Source organism: Hypanus sabinus, chromosome 6 (genome assembly GCF_030144855.1).
Source record: "Hypanus sabinus isolate sHypSab1 chromosome 6, sHypSab1.hap1, whole genome shotgun sequence".
In the NCBI taxonomy this organism is placed as follows: domain Eukaryota; kingdom Metazoa; phylum Chordata; class Chondrichthyes; order Myliobatiformes; family Dasyatidae; genus Hypanus; species Hypanus sabinus.
Window position 1 is genome coordinate 121,239,809 of NC_082711.1, and position 19,017 is coordinate 121,258,825.

Consider the following 19,017-nt stretch of genomic DNA (forward strand, 5'->3'; position numbering starts at 1 on the left):
AAAGCTGCTCAACTGTGCTATCTGGGGGTGGGAGCATTGCAGTGCTTCCACTGGCTGCCATTTAGCTGATAGCATCATGGCACCAACAGAGCTTAAACCTACGTGTGGCCTCTTGCTCTTGGGTCACCGTAGGTCGGGCTGTGGAAACAGTGAACAGTGGGGGTAAGGAGGGCCAGGATGTACACTGCAGATGAGTATTTGTTACTGTCTGTAATTGAAGGGGATTACTGAATGCTTACTGCCTAAATTGTCCTGCCACTTCGAGTGCTCAATTTAGTTATTTGTAACGGAGTGTAACTTGAATTGTTCACTGAATATTTAGTGTCTGTCTCGTCTTGTCAGTAGTTAACTTACTGACCAGTTTATTGGTGTTTTCTGCCCCCAGTTACAACCTGTGCATTGGATTTCACACAACAGAGGGGTGCTAGTGTCTGCGCGTGTCACAGGGCACAGTCAATGTTGTCTTTACTCCAGCTTTTGTAGGGAAACAGACAGGAGGATCTGTGGATGAGAAGGAGATTCTCTGATGGTACATTGCCTCCTGGGTGCCAGGGTCAGGGTATCTCGGATCAAGTCCTCAGCATTCTTATGTGGGAGGGTGAACAGCCAGAGTGTATGTAGGTACCAATGACATGGTTAGGACAAGTGACAAGGTTCTCCATAGGGAGTTGTGCGCTAAGTAGCACCATGTGCATCAGCACATAAGTAGCATCATGTAGCACCATGGTCCTGAAAAACGTTGTCTTTTTACTGGATACTGTACCAGTGGTCATGGTCAAAATGACAACAAAAAGTGACTTGACTTGAAGTTGAGGGCTGTGGTCTCAGGATTGCTACCTGTGCCATGTGCCAATGAGGCCAGAAATGGGAAGATTGTACAGTTTAATACGTAGCTAAGGAATTAGTTTAGAGGGAGGCCATAAGTTTTTAGGCTTTCTTCCAGGGAAGGTGGGACTGTACACTTGGTGGGGATGGTTTGCACATTAACTGGAAGGGGACTAATATCCTATTGGGAAGGTTTGTTAATGCTGCATGGTGGGGTTTAAACTGGAGTTGAAGGGGGGTGGGAACCAGAGTGCTAGGACAGATAGTGGAGAGGTTGTGGAGGCAGATGTTGGTAAGGCCTCAGACAAAGTTGGAAGTCAAAATTGGGAGCATGGTGCAACAAAATCGAAGAGTGAATATAGGACTAAAAGGTGTTGTATCCGAATGCATGCAGTATACGAAATAAGGTTGCTGAACATGTAGCACAGTTGTGGATTGGCAAGTATGATGTTGTAGGCGTCACTGAATCATGGCTGAAAGATTATAGCTGGGAGCTTAATGTCCAAGGATACAGGCAAGAAGGCAGAGGGGGCAGCATTGCTCCGTTGGTAAAAAATGAAATCATTGGAAAGAGGTGACATTGTGAATGGGGCTAAGGAACTGCAAGGGTAAAAAGACTCTGATGAGAGTTGTATACAGCAGTAAGGATGTGGTCTACAAATTACAACGGGAGAAAGAAAATGCATGCCATAAGCGCTATGGTGCAATAGTCACGTTGGACTTGAATAAGCAGGTAGATTGGGAAAATCAGGTTGGATTCCAGGAGGGGGAATTTCTAGAATGCCTACGAGATGGCTTTTTAGAGCAGCTCATGGTTGAGCCCACTAGAGGATCAGCTGTTCTGAATTGGATGCTATGTAATGAACCAGAATTGATTAGAGAGTTTAAGGTCAAAGAACTTTTAGGGGAAAATTATCATAATATGATTGAATTCACCCGGAAATTGAGAAGGAGAAGCTAAATTCAGATGTATCAGTATTAGAGTAGAGTAAAGGGAATTACAGAGGCATGAGAGAGGAGTTGGCCAGAATTGATTCTGGGATGACAGCTGAACAGCAATAGCTGGAATTTCTGGAAGCAATTCAGAAGGCACAGGATCCCAAAGAGGAAGAAGTATCCTAAAGGAAAGATGACACAACCATGGCTACCAAGAGAAGTCAGAGCAAAACATAAAGGCCGATGAGAGGGCATATGAGATTAATGGGAAGTTAGGGGATTGGGAAGCTTTGAAAAACCAATAGCAGTAAACTTAAAAAAGACATTAAGAAGGTGAAGATGGAATATGAAAGTAAGCTAGCTAATAGTATTAAAGAGCATACCAAAAGCTTCTTCAGGTACATAAAGTTTTTTTTTAAAAAAAAAGAGCTGAGGGTGGATATCAGACTGCTGGAAAATGATGCTGGAGAGATAGTAACGGGATAACGAAATGGCGGACGGGCTGAATAAATATTTTGCATCAGTCTTCACTGTGGAAGACACCAGCAGTATGGTGGAAGTTCCAGGTATTGGGATCATGAAGGTTCTTGAGAAACTGAAAGCTCTGAAGGTGCACAAGTCATCTGGACCAGATGTTATATACCCCAGCACTCAGAAAGAGGTGGTTGTAGAGATTGTGGAGGCATCAATCCTGAAGACTGGAAAATTGCAAATGTCACTCCACTCTTCAAGAAGGGAGAGAGGCAGAAGAAAGGAAACTAGGGGCCAGTTAGTATGAACTCAGTGGTTGGAAAGATGTTGGGGTCAATTATTAAGGATAAGCTCTTAGGGTACTTGGAGGCACATGATAAAATAGCCCTGCCAGCATAGTTTCCTCAAAGGAAAATGTTGCCTGACAAATTGGTTGGAATTCTGGATGCATCCACAATATCCTGAAAAGGGAGGGTGAGCAGCCAGAAGTCGTGGTACATATTGGTGCCAATGACATAGGAAGAAAAAGGGATGAGGTTCTGAAAAAAGAATGCAGGGAGTTAGGAAGGAAGCTGAGAAGCAGCACCTTAAAGGTAGTAATCTCAGGATTGCTGCCTGTGCCATGTGACAGTGAGGATAGGAATAGAATGAGGAGCAGATAAATGTGTGGCTGAAGATTTGGAGTGGGGGCAGGGATTCAGATTTCTGGATAATTGGTACCTCTTCTGGGGCAGGTGGGACCTGTACAAAAAAAGTTGGACTGCACATGAATCCAAGGGGAACCAATATTCTTGAGGGCAGGTTTAGTAGATCTTTTGGGAGTGGTTTAATATGGCAGTGGGACAGGAACCAGTATGATAGAGCTGAGGATGAGCCAGCAGGTTTACAAGCAGATGAAGGGTGTATCATAAATGTACAGAAGGACAAGTCAATGATTGGGTACAAATGCAGACAGAGCTGAGAGTTAAATTGTATCACAGAGGCAAAATTCAAAAGGGCGAAGAATGCAGGGCTGCATTAGTGATCGGTCTGTAGGACATTGTGGGTGTCACTGAGTCATGTCTGAAAGGTTGCAGATGGGAGCTTAACACCAAAGGACTGTTCCTGAACCTGCCAGTGTGGGAGCATGCTCAATCCTTGATGGCAGTAGCAGGAAGAGAGCATGGCCTGGATGATGGGGCTCCTTAATGATGGATGCTGCTTTCTTGTTACAGCGCTCTGGGATGGGGCAGGCTGGGCTGTATCCACCACTTTTCCATTCTCGTATTTCCATACCAGATCGTGGTGTAACCAGTCTCCACTATGAATCCATAGAAGTTTCAGGTTTTGAGTTGGTCCTTTTGGAAGCTGTGGGGCAGGGGGTTGTGTGGCGTGCTGTCTGTGCTGCCTGATTCCAGAGTTGCTCTGGTTCTGTCTCTCCAGGCCAAGTTCCTGCCGAACAGTGGGGATTCCACGTTGGCCATGTGTGCCCGAGACGGGCAGATCCGTGTTGCTGAGCTCTCGGCCACTGAGTGCTGCAAGTCCACCAAGCGAGTGGCCCAGCACAAGGGCTCTGCGCACAAGGTCAGTGATCCCTCTGCTCTTCCTCCCAGCTCTCTCTGCTCATATATTATAAGGTTCAGAAGTAGCTGGGTGGGAGGGGGGGACGCAGGGAGTGGGGGGGATGTGGGGAGACTGGGCGGGAGGAGGGATGCAGGGAGTGGGCGGGGTGTGGGGAGGCCGGGCGGGAGGAGGGAGATGCAGGGAGTGGGGGGGGGATGTGAGGAGGCTGGGCGGAATGGGGGGACACAGGGAGTGGGAGGGTTGTGGAGAGGCTGGGCGGGCAGTGGGGACATGAGGAAGGGGTGTGAGGGTGGGTGAGGAGCCTGTCATCAGTTGCTTTTCTTGTGCCCGCAGTTGGCGCTGGAGCCCGACTCACCCTGCACTTTCCTGTCGGCAGGAGAGGACGCCGTGGTCTTCACCATCGACCTGCGCCAGGAGCGTCCAGCTTCGTGAGTGCTGGGCAGAGAGGGTGGGCAGGATCTCCCATCAGGTTTATTGTCATGAAAGAACATTCTTGTGGACCACAGTGTACTCACAAAACATTTATCACACACAGTACATAAAATAAAATGTTACGAAATATAATTCAAAATGTATTTATTGAGGTACAGCTGTGAATGGGCCCTTTGAGCCACAGTCCCTAGATTTGAGCCTAGCCTAACCACAGGGTAATTTACAATGACCAATTAACTTACCCACTGGGAGGAAACTGCAGCACTTGGAAGAAACACGTGGTCGGGGAAGAACATATAAACTCCAGGGCAGTGGCGGGAATTGAACTGGGGTCACCGGTACTGTAAGTCGCTCTGCTGACCACTACACTACTGTGCTACCAAAATCACATGTAGTGTGTGGCACAGGTAATCAGTAAACAGGTGGAGGCAGGGTCTCACAGCCTGAGGGAAGAAAAATACAAAAATACTCAAAAATTTCTATAGATGTACTGTGGAGAGCATTCTGACAGGCTGTATTTGGGGGCCGCTGCAGAGGATTGTAAATCTAGCCTAATCTCCATCTTGGGCACTAGCCTACAAAGTACCCAGGACATCTTCAAGAAGTGGTGTCTCAGAAAGGCAGCGTCCATTATTAAGGACCTCCAGCACCCAGGGCATGCCCTTTTCTCACTGTTGCCATCAGGTAGGAGGTACAGAAGCCTGAAGGCACACACTCAGCAATTCAGGAACAGCTTTTTCCCCTCTGCCATCTGATTCCGAAATGGACATTGAACCCTTGGACACCACCTCACTTTTTTTTTAGAAACATAGAAAACCGACAGCACAATACAGGCACGTCAGCCCACAAAGCTGTGCCGAACATGTCAGAAATTACCTTGGGTAGCCCATAGCCCTCTATTTTTCTAAGCTCCACATACCTATCCAGGAGTCTCTTAAAAGACCCTATCATATCCACCTCCACCACTGTTGCTGGCACCCCATTCCACACACTCACTACTCTGAGTAAAAAAAACTTACCCCTGACATTTCTTCTGTACCTACTCTCCAACACCTTAAACCTGTGTCGTCTTATGCTAGCCATTTCAGCCCTGGAGAAAAAGCCTCTTAACTATCCACACGATCAATGCCTCTCATCTTATGCACCTCAATCAGGTCAAGAGACCTGATTGCTCCCCAATTGCTCCAAGAGAAAAGGCCGAGTTTACTCAACCTATTCTCATAAGGCATACCCCTCAATCCAGGCAACATTCTTGTAAATCTCCTCTGCACACTCTATAGTATCCTCATCCTTCCTGCAGTGAGGTGATCAGAACTGAACACAGTACTCCAAGTGGGGTCTAGCTAAGATCTTAAATAGCTGTAACATTACCTCACGGCTCTTGAACTCAATCCCACATTTGATGAATGCCAACACACCATACGCCTTTTTAACGACACCATTAATAGCTTTGAGTGTCCTATGGACATGGAGCCCAAGATCCCTCTGATCCTCCACACTGCCAAGAGGCTTACCATTAATATTTTATTCTGTTTTCAAATTTTACCTACCAAAATAAACCACTTCACACTTATCTGGGTTGAACTCCAACTGCCGCTTCTCAGTCCAGTTTTGCATCCTATCGATGTCTCACTGTAATGTCTGACAACCCTGCAGACTATCCACAACACTCCCAATTTTTGTGTCATCAGCAAATTTACTAACCCACCCTTCAACTTCCTCATTCAGATTGTTTATAAAAATCACAAAGTGAAAGGTCCCAGAACAGATCCCTGAGGCACTCCGCTGGTGACCGACCTCCATGCGGAATACTAACCATCTACAACCACCCTTTTGCCTTTTGTGGGCAAGCCAGTTCTGGTTCCATAAAGCAAGGTCTCCTTGGATACCATGCCTCCTTACTTTCTGAATGAGCCTTGCATGGGGAACCTTATCAAATGCCTTGCTGAAATCCACTGCTCTGCCTTCATCAATGTGTTTTGTTACATCCTCAAAGAATGAAGTCAGGCTCATAAGGCACAACCTGCCCTTGTCAAAACCATGCTGACTATTCCTAATCATATTATGCCTCTCCAAATGCTCATAAATCCAGCCTCTCAGGATCTTCTCCAATAACTTGCCCACCACTGAATTCAGACTCACTGTGTATAAGACTAACATATATCGATTATCAGTATCCAGAGTAAACTGGGTAACCAGGAAGTGGGGTAACAAGTACCTGTTACTTGTTGTTGGGCGAGAGAATGTTGTGAATTCCTGGGGTTGAGGGCTGGGGCTAAGTTGGGGAAGTGGGCTGGTGTGGGGAGGAGTGTAGCGCTGTGGGAGGGATGGAGAGTGGGGTCCATGCTTCGGGGAAAGGTGATCTGTGGGAATTCTTGTAAGCTGTTTAACCATTCAGGTCTTGCTGGAGCTTGGAACAATAAGGGGGGATCTTATTGAAACCTGTTGAATATTCAAATAGCCTAGATAGAGTCAATGTGGGGAGGATGCTTCCTATAGTGGGGAATTCTAGGAGTAGAGGACACAGTCTTAGAATAGAGAGCATCCCTTTAGAACGGGGTTAAGGAAGAATTTCTTTAGCCAGTGGGTGGTGAATCTTGGAATTTATTGCCACAGACAGCTGTGCAGGCCAAGTCATTGAGTATATTTAAAGCAAAGGTGTCAGAGGTTCTGGGGAGAAGGCAGGAGAATGGGGTGGAGAGAACCAGGATGGCAGGGTGGAGCAGACTTTGTACCAAATAGCTTAATTCTGCTCTTTTGTCTTGTGTCTCCCTCCCTCCAGCAAACTGGTTGTGACCAAGGAGAAAGACAAGAAGGTGGGCCTGTACACCATCTACGTTAACCCTTCCAACACGCATCAGTTCGCAGTGGGAGGCCGGGACCAGTTCCTCAGGTGGGGCCTTGGCGATTGATGGAGGGTGGGAGGGGCGGAGAGCAACCAGGTGGCTGTGGTGTCAGCTGGAGTCCAAGTCTGTGCAGTCTCAGAAGCCGACTGCTCAACCATTAAAACCTCCTCCTCTCCCCACGTGCCCTCTCGTTTGCTTGCACACCACCCCACATCGACCGACTTGGTGTGCTCACCCTCTTGCTCACATGTCTGTTCCTATTGCAGGATCTACGATCAGCGCAAAATTAACCTGAACGAGAACAATGGTGTCCTGAAAAAATTCTGCCCCCACCACCTGGTAATGATCTGCTGTCTCTGTGCTCTGTCTCTGCCTTTCCGAGCGGTGTGCATGCATGAATAGTTGTGTTCCTGGGTTCTACCTGCATGCAGGGTTTGTGGTTGAGGGAGGGTGTATGCTCTCTGTCGTTCCTCCTTTGCCCTGTTTCCACTTGTTCCACGGTTCCAACACTTCCCTTCTTGTCCTCAGGTTAACAGCGACTCGAAAGCCAACATCACCTGTCTGGTCTACAGCCACGATGGCTCAGGTGAGCAGGCAGGTGGTGGTGGAGGGCATGGGGAAGGGGCTTCCAATGGAGAAGTATGGGACTGGGGGCAAGGGCAGGTAGGGAGGTGATATCCGTCAAGAGCCAAATTTGGGGTGGAAGCTTCTAATGGCAGGAAGTGACAAAGTCTCTCTTACTTCCAAATATACGGTGGATCACGATTAACTGGGACACGTCGGGACCAGTACTTTTTGGCCCAATTAAGCGACTGCCCCAGTTAGTTGAAGTTTCATGAAAATAGTTAAAAAGGTATTTTAAAAAAGACAGTTATCATTTAACTGACCAACAAATTATTCAAATGAAATACAGAACAAATTAGAATGCTGTCAATCCAACTACTGCGCTTTAAAACTGTTAGTTCCCAGTAGTCATGGATGGAAGAATTCATCCAGTGTACACTGCCATGTTCGTTAGATTGACTGATTGTAAATAAACAAAGTCAGCACACATCTTAGTGTAGATAATGGACTGCCATCATATAATCCTTTTGACGATTGCATCCTCCAAATCTTCATTTTTATTGTAACATGCAAAATTATTGATGATACCTTAATTCGTTGAGGTTACTAATTTGTTGAAGTAGTGAAATGCTTTCATTTTCACTTCTGGCCATTTCTGACATCTCCAAGCCTGGGATGCTTGAAACTACAGTGAGCAAAACAGTTCTGAATTGTCTTGCTGCTTATTTTTTGCCAACCAACAGTGACAAAAATCGCTGCATTTTGAACACAAGCACACATAATTGATGCTATTTAAAAACTGTTCACTCTAAGCTTGGTGTAGTGTCTAATGGCCACTCAAGTGTACGTGACTGATGCTAGTTAGAAACTGTTCATTAACAGTCTCCTGTCTTAATTAAGCAGCATAGTGTCCCAAATAAACAAACGGAATCCCGGATATTTTGTCGATTAGTTAGTCCAAAGTAAACAGCTGTCTCAGTTAACCAATGGCTCAATTAATTGGAATCCACTATATATTAAAAAATCAAATGCATAAAATATATCCAAGATCTTAACAAAAGAAGTGCATGGCTCCCTTAGTGTTCGGAGTATTCAGCCTGCACACTGTTAGCATTAACGGTCTTTGCACCTTCTTTGTACAGTGGGCCATCTTTGAGAGGCTTTTGCCCAGGATTTAACCCCTCCTTGTCCACTGGCTGATGGACTTTAGACTGTAACCCTTACCCAACAGGGCCTTTGCATTGGCCACACTGAGCTTCAGCACATGCTCCTGCAGACTGGAATGTGCCAGTCAGCAGCATTCCTGGTCGGACAACTCGATGTGCTGGCAGACCAGTAGTCCTAGAAGCAACTTGTTGGTAACATAGCAGCTGCCTGGGACCAAGTTTGTCAAGGACCTCTGCATCCTTCTGTAAATCTCTGTTGCTCACGAGCATCACAGCTATACTAAGAACAGGTATGCGTTGGCAGAGAGTCCGGAAGGTCTGACAGGCGGGTCACTTCTTGGTGTTAAACTGCTTCCATTCAGTGAGTTGGTCTTTCTGCCTTCCACAGACTTGTTAGCAAGTTACAACGATGAGGACATCTACCTCTTCAATTCATTTCACAGCGATGGAGCTGATTACGTCAAGCGCTATAAAGGTCACCGGAATAATGCCACAGGTAAGCAGCCGTTCCATCCCTCCCTCCTGTATTCTCTCTCTCTGTCTGTCTCAGCCTGCAACATATCTGTTATAACTCAGGTGATTGGGTTGGATGCACCTGTCAACAATGAGGTAGGGTTCGAGGTAATGTTTCAGCTCAGATAGATATTGTCAGAATCTGTTGCTGCTGTTATTTGTCATACATCGAAGCATACAGTGAAATGTGTCAACGACCAGCACAGTCCGAGGCCATTTCTGGTCACCTCATTATAGGAAGGATGTGGAAGCTTTAGAGAAGGTGCAGGAGAGAATTCCCAGGATGCTCCCTGGATTAGAGAGCATGAGGACAGTTTGAGCAAGCTCAGGGATTTCTCTTTGGTGAAGGAGGTTGAGAAGTGACTTGACAGGGTGCACAAAATGATGAGGCAGAGATTGAGTGGACAGCCAGGGGCTTTCCCAAGAAATAGCATAATTTTTAGGTGGTTGGAGGGAAGTATGTTGGAGATGTAGGTTACTCTGGGTGTATGGAATGCACTGCCAGGGTTGATAGTTTAAGGACATTAGCTAGGCAAATGGATGAGAGAAAAATGGAGGGCTGTGTGGGAGAAAGTCAGCACACTATGATGGGCTGAAGGGCCTGTGCTGTGCTGTATGTTGTACAAGTCCTGGGTGCAGATTGGAGGAGGAGGGAATCGGGGAAGCTGCTGGTGGAGCCCACTCCCATTGACGGAGCTGATGAGAGCGAGGGAGCACAGGATGAAGGTGATGGCCAGTGGCCAAGGGGGCAGGGTGGAGCAGGGCTAGCTCACACTTACCACCCCACTGTCCTGACTTAACCATGTTTGTGCCTCTGCCCACCCAGTGAAAGGTGTGAACTTCTACGGGCCAAAGAGCGAGTTTGTGGTGAGCGGCAGTGACTGTGGCCACATCTTCCTGTGGGAGAAGCTGTCGTGTCGCATCGTGCAGTTTATGGAGGGAGACAAGGGGGGAGTGGTGAGTACAGGAGGCGGGAGACACCGAGTGCCTGTGTATGCTTGAAAATGGGGAGGCAGATACCCTGGGCAGGACCTTCTCCTGTGAATCAAGCACAGGCGCCGCGTAGAGTAGCAGTTGGCGAGGCACTGTTCAATGCCAGCGCTGTCTGTAAGGAGTTAGTATATTCTCGCCATATGACCACATGGGATTCCTCTGGGTGCTCCGGTTTCCTCCCACTGTCCAAAGACGTACCAGTTAGTAGGTTAATCAGTCATTGTAAATTGCCCTGTGATTAGGCGCGGGTTAAACTGGAGATTGCTGTGTTCCACACATCAGCTTGCCACGGTCGATGACTTCCTCCAGCTGACGTGCTCGCTCCAGATCTTGGGGTCTGTGGTCCCTCACTGGGATTCAGCTGTGTGAAACTTGTCAGCCCCCAGGTGTCTGGGGCACTGCGGAGTGTCGAACTGGTTGACTGAGATTCACACGTAGACAAGAAGCATCTTCCCCTCGGAAGTTGGACACCTCTGCCCTCCCATCCCGTTCAGACCTGACCAACAATTCTCCTTGGGGGTGGAGGTCATGACAAACCCACCCCTCCCTCAGCTTTGGGATGCTGGAACCTCAAGCTGATGTTTTCTCTCTCTCTCCCCTGGGCAGGTGAACTGTTTGGAACCCCACCCCCATCTCCCCGTGCTGGCTACCAGTGGACTCGACCACGATGTGAAGATCTGGGCCCCCACCTCAGAGTCAGGCAACGGTTTGACGGGACTTTCTGAGGTGAGAACCTGTCGACTCTTCCCCTCGCAGAACATTCCTTCCTTCAGCTCGCTGTTCACAACATTCACCTCCAGCTCCCAGAATCTAACTCCAGCCCTGACAAACCTAACCCTAAAGTCCAAAAGGGGCGCACACCCCCACAAACCCTAAGCACCCATCAGCCCAGCACACAAACCTAATCCTAAAGTCCAAAAGGGGCGCACACCCCCACAAACCCTAAGCACCCACCAGCCCAGCACACAAACCTAATCCTAAAGTCCAAAAGGGACACACACCCCCACAAACCCTAGGCACTCCCCGATTAACCCTGGCTTTGGCCCCACAAACCCTAAACACGCCCCTATTAAACCTTGCTAAACCCCCACAAACTGGATATCCTATGTCAAGGGGAACAAGATTCAACAAAGGCAAGTATTGGACCTGGTTAATGAAAGCGTGGGCCAGATCAAAGTGGCAGGGTCACGTGAAACTGAATCTCAAGTGGCGAGATCAAAAATCACAAGGGGGCTAATTAGCCCACTGCCCGCATAATTCCAACCCTTTCTGTCTGGTAACCTCCTGTCTCTATAATCCCGTCTGGCTGTTATACTTGCCCCTGTCTCTGATCTCCTTTGGCCGTTATACTTGCCCCTGTCTCTAACCCCCCTCTGGCTGTTATACTTAACCCTTTCTCTGTGATCCCTGCACCTCACTTCATCTCTCTGCCAGTCATCAGTAGTGGATGAAGGTTTGAACTGGCCAATGAGGGTTTCAAATCTAAGCTGCTGTTCCATGAGCTGGGGTCCAGTGGCTGCACTCACTCCTCACCGGAGTGATTGGAAAACATCTCCTCCTACAGTCAGGGCTGGCCAGACCATTGCTCTCCCAGGATTCTGTCCACATCACCCCCACCACCCTGATCCAGGTCACATCTGTACAGTTACCCGTTGGGGAGAACTGGAGACACAGGCTGGACACCCTGTGTCGAGATCAGGTGAGGTAGGAATTTGTAGACGACATTCCCAGAGGGATTGTGAATGCCCTGAGGTTGAGATGATGGAGTGGTGAGCACTTGGGTGCTGACGTGGGCAGCAAGGCTCCAAAGGCTCATAAGAAATAAAAACAGAATAAAGACATTCAGCCCTTCAAGTCAGTTCTGTCATTACCCAATCTACCTGCATATTGAAATTCCCCCACCACTATCATAACATTGCTCTTTTCACATCTTTTCTATCTCCTGCTGTAATTTGTAGTCTTGGCTACTGCTCTGAGTCCTGTATATACAATGGCATGCAAAAATTTGGGCGCCCCAGTCGAAATTTCTGTTACTGTGAATAGTTAAAGTGAGTAGAAGATGAACTGATCTCCAAAATTCATTAAGTTAAAGATGAAACATTCAACATTTTAAGCAAGATTAGTGTATTATTTTTGTTTTGTACAATTTTGGATTGAAAAACAGGAAAGGAGCACCATGCAGAAGTCTGGGCACCCCAAGAGATTTGAGTTCTCAGATAACTTTTACCAAGATCTTAGATATTAATTAGCTTGTTAGGGCTATGGCTTGTTCACAGTCATCGTTAGGAATGGCCAGGTGATGCAAATTTCAAAGCTTTATAAATACCTTGAATCAAACCATGTCCCAACAATCAGCAGCCATGGGCTCCTCTAAGCAGCTGCCTAGCACTCTGAAAATTAAAATAAATGATGCCCACAAAGCAGGAGAAGGCTATAAGAAGATAGCAAAGCGTTTTCAGGTAGCCATTTCCTCAGTTCGTAATGTAATTAAGAAATGGCAGTTAACAGGAACGGTGGAGGTCAAATTGAGGTCTGGAAGACCAAAAAAACTTTCTGAGAGAACTGCTCGTAGGATTGCTAGAAAGGCAAATCAAAACCCCTGTTTGAATGCAAAAGACCTTTAGGAATATTTAGCAGACTCTGGAGTGGTGGTGCACTGTTCTACTGTGCAGTGACACCTGCACAAATATGACCTTCATGGAAGATCCATCAGAAGAAAACCTTTCCTGCATCCTTACCACAAAATTCAGTGTCAGAGACTTAGAAAGGAGCATCTAAACAAGTCTGATGCATTTTGGAAACAAGTCCTGTGGACTGATGAAGTTAATATAGAACTTTTTGGCCGCAATGAGCAGAGGCATGTTTGGAGATATAAGGATGCAGAATTTCATGAAAAGAACACCTCTCCAACTGAAAAGCACGGGGGTGGATTGATCATGCTTTGGGCTTGTGTTGCAGCCAGTGGCAAAGGGAACATTTCACTGGTAGTGGGAAGAATGAATTCAATTAAATACCAGCAAATTCTGGAAGCAAACATCACACCGTCTGTGTGGGGGGGAAAAAAAAAGCTGAAGATGAAAAGATGATGGCTTCTACAACAGGATAATGATCCTAAATACACCTCAAAATCCACAATGGACTACCTCAAAAGGCGCAAGCTGAAGGTTTTGCCATGGCCCTCACAGTCTTAAACATCATTGAAAATCTGTGGATAGACCTCAAAAGAGCAGTGCATGCAAGACGGCCCAAGAATCTCATTGAACTGGAAGCCTTTTGCAAGGAAGAATCAGCGAAAATCCCCCAAACAAGAATTGAAAGACTATTAGCTGGCTACAGAAAGCGTTTGCAAGCTGTTATACTTGCCAAAGGGGTGTTACTAAGTACTGACCATGCAGGGTGCCCAAACTTTTGCTTTGGGCCCTTTTCCTTTTTTGTTATTTTGAAACTGGAAAAGATGGAAATAAAAAAGTAATCTTGCTTAAAATATTAAAGGAATGTTTCATCTTTATGCCTTTTGGAAATCAGGTCATCTTTTACTCACTTAGCTATTCACAGTAACAGAAATTTTGACCGGAGTGCCCAAACTTTTGCATGCCACAGTAACTCCCATCAGGGTCTTTTTATCCTTGTAGTTTCATTACTATTCCCACAAGAATTGTACATCTTCTAATCCCATACCACCTCTTTCTAACGATTTGATTAAATTTTTTGCCAACAGAACCACTCCTCCCTCTATGTCTAGCTGCCTGTCCTTTTGAGAGATTACTACCCTGGAGGTCTGTCTTCACAGCTTTCTGCCTAACTCCCTAAATTCTCTCTTCAGGACCTTCTCCCTTTTCCTATCTATGTTGTTGCTATTAATATGTGCCATGACTTTTGCTGCTCACCTTTCCCCTGTAAACTGGATCTGAGATGTGCCTGACCCTGCACCCCCACCCCCCAGTAGATTGTTTCCGATGCGCCCCCCCCCCCCCACCAACCCAAGGCAACAGCACTCAAATCAGTGTACTTGATATTGAGGGGACTGGCCACCGGGGTTCTGTGCATTGGCTGACTATTCCCTTCCCCCTCCTGACAGTCACGCAGGTATCGTCCTGTGGCTCCTGTCTACCACCTCCTCATCCTCCCGGATGAGCTGAAGGTCATCAAGATGCAGCTCCAGTTCCCTGACACGGTCTCCAGGGAGCTGCAGGTGAGGTTGTCGGGGAGCCTGGAGTCCACCAGAGCTCACACAAAGAACATCCCAGTTAGTCTGGATCCATTCTTACTGCACTAGCTATCTAGTAATAGACAAAACTTATTTAGCACCTCCGCCTGTTCTTGCTGAAGCCTGCCGCTCTGCTTACACCTCTGATCATTTGGCCAGATAAAACTTTCTCGCTTCTCCTGCTCCTCCTCCCTCCTTGCTCTTTCCGTAGGTCATCAAACGAAACAAGCGTGAGCGTGACGAAGACTGCCTGCGTCACACCGAGCTCTTCGACAGTCACATGCTCTGGTTCCTCATGCATCACCTGCGTCAGCGGAGACACCGGCAGGTGAGCTCAGGGCCATGGGAGGGTTGGGGTCACTATCATCCGCAAGTCACCTGCCTCTCTAACTTGTGCCTCCATCCTAACAGCGTCGGCGGGAACCCATCTCAGCACCAGAGGATGAATCCGACGACACGTCGAGCTCCTCAGAGACGTCAGAAGAAGAAGAGGATGGCCCCGATCGGGTGCAGTGTATGCCCTCCTGAGGAAGGAGCTGTGGTTCGGGGGCGCCCACACGCCGCTCAGACTGATGGGGGGAGGGGGGGCAGCCTGGGTGGGGATAGGCAGCCACACCGCTTGACCAGGGCGGGGAGACACGCAGACTGAGAGAGAGCAGATAGAAGCAAAGCTGACTGGGTGATGGAAAGAGAGAACACCAACCAGACCCATGGATGGCATCAACATACCCAGACTCCTCTTGTTTCTGTCCCTCTCTCTCTCTCACAATGGGGTGGCACGAGTCTGCATGTGTCCCTGCATCTTGTACATCTGTTTCCCTGCTCTCCAGTTTTTCTGGTCTGTCTCTGTCTCTCTCTCTTTGTGTCTGTGTGTGTGTGTACATGTCTCCCCCTCTGTATGTCTGTCTGTCTCTCTCTCTCTCTCTCTCTGCGTCTTTGTGTCTGTTTCCCTCTGTTCCCCCACATGCACTCACTCCAGTACTGACCTGTGCAAATTGCCGCAGTATTTTTCTGATTGACAACTTTCTAAGTTTTGTATATCTACAGATTCCTCCGTCCCTGCAAAACTGGCCGATTTTTGGGTGGGTGGGAGGGTGGGGAATAATATTTTAAACAAATAAAAGTTCTATGTTGAGAGTCTGTTTAAAAGTTTGGGAGATGGGGTAAGTATCCTGCCCTCTTCTTGCCCCTCTTCCCCACACCCCACTTCCCCCATTAGGCCATGTTGGAGGTGAAGGGTATCCCCACTGTTGAGCCTGCAGTTTGAGATGGTGGGGGGAGGAACTGCAATTGACTGGTGGATTTGAAATGCTTTACAGATGCCGTGACAGGTATAGCTTGTTGCTTTCTGCGTTTTTGCCCGTTCTCGATTTTGATGGATTTGGATTTAGACCGCAATTAAAAACTGCATTGAGTGACCCATGTTCCTGCGTGTTCGTTGATCCCTTCCACTGGGGTTTGCCAGTTTGTAGGGAGACTAGACTGTTGGGTGGCGGAGGGCTGAGGAGAGGGAACTTGCAGAGGAGGGGAAGAGTGCACATTTGAAATAGGGTGTTTGGCACTCGGTGAAGCTGGAGAGGCAGGGACATGAGCACACTCCCTATCGGAGAGATAGATGCCCTAATTGTTCAAAGTTCAAAGAAAACTTTATTATCAATATATAAGTGTCGCCCCAGACCATAAGATGGAGGAACAGAATGAGGCCATTTGGCCCATCGAGTCTGCTCCACCATTTCATCATGGTTGATCCAGTTTTCCTCTTGGCCAGAATCTCATGCCTTCTCCCCATATCCCTTCATGCCCTGAATAATCAACAATTATTGATTATTTAAATATATATTTAAAACCTCTCTTAAATATACATAAAGACTTGGCCTTCACAGCTGCCTGTGTCAACGGATTCCACAGACTCACCACTCAAAAAACAGAACACTACAGCACAGTACAGGCTCTTCAGCCCTCCATGTTGTGCTGACCCATATAATCCTTACAAAAAAAAGTACTAAACCCACACTACCCCATAACCCTCCATTTTTCTTTCTTCCATGTGCCTGTCCAAGAGGTTCTTAAATACCTCTAATGTTTTGGCCTCCACCACCATTCCTGGCAAGTCATTCCAGGCACTCACAACTACTTGTGTTTTTTTAAAAAAAACTAGCAAACAAACAACTTACCCCTGATGTCTCCCCTAAACTTCCCTCCCTTAATTTTGTACATTTGCCCTCTTGTGTTTGCTATTGGTGCCCTGGGAAACAGGTACTGACTATCCACCCTATCTATGCCTTTCATAATCTTGTATCAAATCCCCTCTCGTTCTTCTATGCTCCAAAGAGAAAAGTCCCAGCTCTGCTAACCTTGCTTCATATGACTTGTTCTCCAATCCAGGCAACATCCTGGTAAATCTCCTCTGCACCCTCTCCATAGCTTCCACATCCTTCCTATTATGAGGTGACCAGAATTGAACACAATACTCTTAAGTGCAGTTTCACCAGAGATTTGTAGAGTTGCAACATGACCTTTCTACTCTTGAACTCAACCCCCTATTAATGAAGCCATAGGCCGCCTTAACTACCCTATCAACCGGTGCAGCAACCTTGAGGGATGTATGGATTTGAATTCCAAGGTCCCTTTGTTCATCCACACTCTTACGTAACTGACCATTAATCTTATACTCAGTCTTCTGGTTTGTCCTTCCAAAATGCATCACCTCACGCTTGTCCGGATTGAACTCCATCTGCCATTTTTCTGCCCAACTCTGCAGCCTGTCTATATCCTCTTGTAACCTTCGACAACCTACAGCTCCATCCACAACTCCTCCAATCTTCGTGTCATTGGCAAACTTACTCACCCATCCTTCCACCTCTACATCCAGGTCATTTATAAAAATCAAAAATAGCAGGGGTCCCAGGACAGATCCCTGTGAAACTCCACTAGTCACCGTACTCCAGACAGAATACTTTCCTTCCACAACTACCCTCTGCTTTCTTCCTTTAAGCCAATTTTTTATCCAAACAGCCAAGGTTCCACTTATCCCATGCCTCATGACTTTCTGGATGAGTCTCTCATGAGGGACCTTGTCAAATGTTTTACTAAAGTCCATGTAGACCACATCCACTGCCATACCCTCATCAATTTCTTTTGTTACCTCTTCAAAAATCTATCAGGCTCTTGAGGCACGATTTTCCCTTCACAAAGCCATGTTGACTATCCATGAGTAGACTGTACTCCAAATGCTCGTAGATCCTATCCTTAAGAATCCGTTCCAATAGTTTGCAGACCACCGACGTAAGACTCACCGGTCTATTGTTCCCAGTTTCTCCCTATTACCTTTTTTAAACAAGGGAACTACATTTGCCATTCTCCAGTCCTCTAGCACTTCCCCTGTAGCCAAAGAGTATTCAAAGATCATAGCGATCTTTTCTCTCAATTCCCACAACAACCTGGGGTGTATCATATCCGGCCCTGGGGATTTATCAATCTTAATGTTTTTAAGAAGATCCAGCACTACTACTTCCTTGATCTCCACATTGTCCAGCACACAGGCCCGCTCAACTTTGACCTCATTTTGATCAAGATCCTTTTCACTTGTGAATACTGAAGCAAGTGACCATTTAGGACCTCCCCAACTTCCTCTGGATCCAGGCACATGTTGCCCTCTTTATTCTTTAGTGGTACAACCTTCGTTCTCATCATCCTCCTATTCTTCACATACGCATGGAACGCCTTGGGGTTCTCCTTAATCCTACGTGCCAAGGCCTTTTCATGCCCCCTTTGACCTCTCCTAAGACCTTTTTTAGGTCTTCCCAGGCTACCCTATATTGCTCATGAGCCCCTCCTACTTCCTGCTTCTTGTATCTAACATATGCTTCCTTTTTCCTCTTGATGAGTTGCCTCACATGTTTTGTCAGCCATGGTTCCCTTTTCCTACCATTTTTTCCTGGCTTCAGTGGGACAAACCTAACCTGAACCCAGCTCAAGTGGTCCCTAAACTTCTCCCACATTACTTCTGTGCTTTCCCCTTTGAACATTTGTTTCCAATTTACTCTCGCTAGTTCCTGCCTCATCCCTTCAAAGTTAGTCCTTCCCCAGTTAAGCACTTTACCATTTTGTTTGATTTTATCCCTTTCCATTAACTATGCTGAAGCTAAGGGAGTTGTGGTCACTCTCACCAAAATGCTCCCCCACCAAGAGGTCTGTGACCAGGTTCATTACCCAGAACTAGATCTAGTATTGCCTCTCCTCTCGTTGGCTGGTCCACATACTGTGTCAGGAATCCTTCTCAAACACACCTGACAAATTCAGCCCCATCTATCCCCCTTACATTCAGGAGGTGCCAGTCAATACGAGGGAAGTTGAAATCACCCATAACTACTACCCTGTATTTCCTGCACCATTCTAAAATCTGCCGGCTTATCTGCTCCTCGGTGTCCTGAGGGCTATTTGGGGGCCTATAGACTACTCACAGCACAGTGATTGATCCCTTCCTATTTCTGACTTCCAC

General features: G+C 47.0%; 1 protein-coding gene across 4 annotated transcripts in view; it reads left to right on the forward strand.

Moving 5' to 3' along the window:
• The window catches only part of dcaf8 (DDB1 and CUL4 associated factor 8), a 31,433-nt gene extending 15,499 nt beyond the window's left edge, over positions 1 to 15,934 (forward strand). For all 4 annotated transcript variants that reach the window (XM_059972851.1, XM_059972852.1, XM_059972850.1 and 1 more), the window contains exons 4-13: positions 3,655 to 3,795; positions 4,129 to 4,223; positions 7,010 to 7,120; positions 7,340 to 7,412; positions 7,602 to 7,659; positions 9,192 to 9,299; positions 10,143 to 10,273; positions 10,916 to 11,035; positions 14,728 to 14,844; positions 14,928 to 15,934. In XM_059972851.1, the coding sequence (XP_059828834.1) occupies positions 3,655 to 3,795; positions 4,129 to 4,223; positions 7,010 to 7,120; positions 7,340 to 7,412; positions 7,602 to 7,659; positions 9,192 to 9,299; positions 10,143 to 10,273; positions 10,916 to 11,035; positions 14,728 to 14,844; positions 14,928 to 15,044 (1,071 nt within the window). In that variant the 3' untranslated portion in view covers positions 15,045 to 15,934. The remainder of the gene's footprint in view (positions 1 to 3,654; positions 3,796 to 4,128; positions 4,224 to 7,009; positions 7,121 to 7,339; positions 7,413 to 7,601; positions 7,660 to 9,191; positions 9,300 to 10,142; positions 10,274 to 10,915; positions 11,036 to 14,727; positions 14,845 to 14,927) is intronic.
• Positions 15,935 to 19,017: the final 3,083 nt, after the last annotated feature.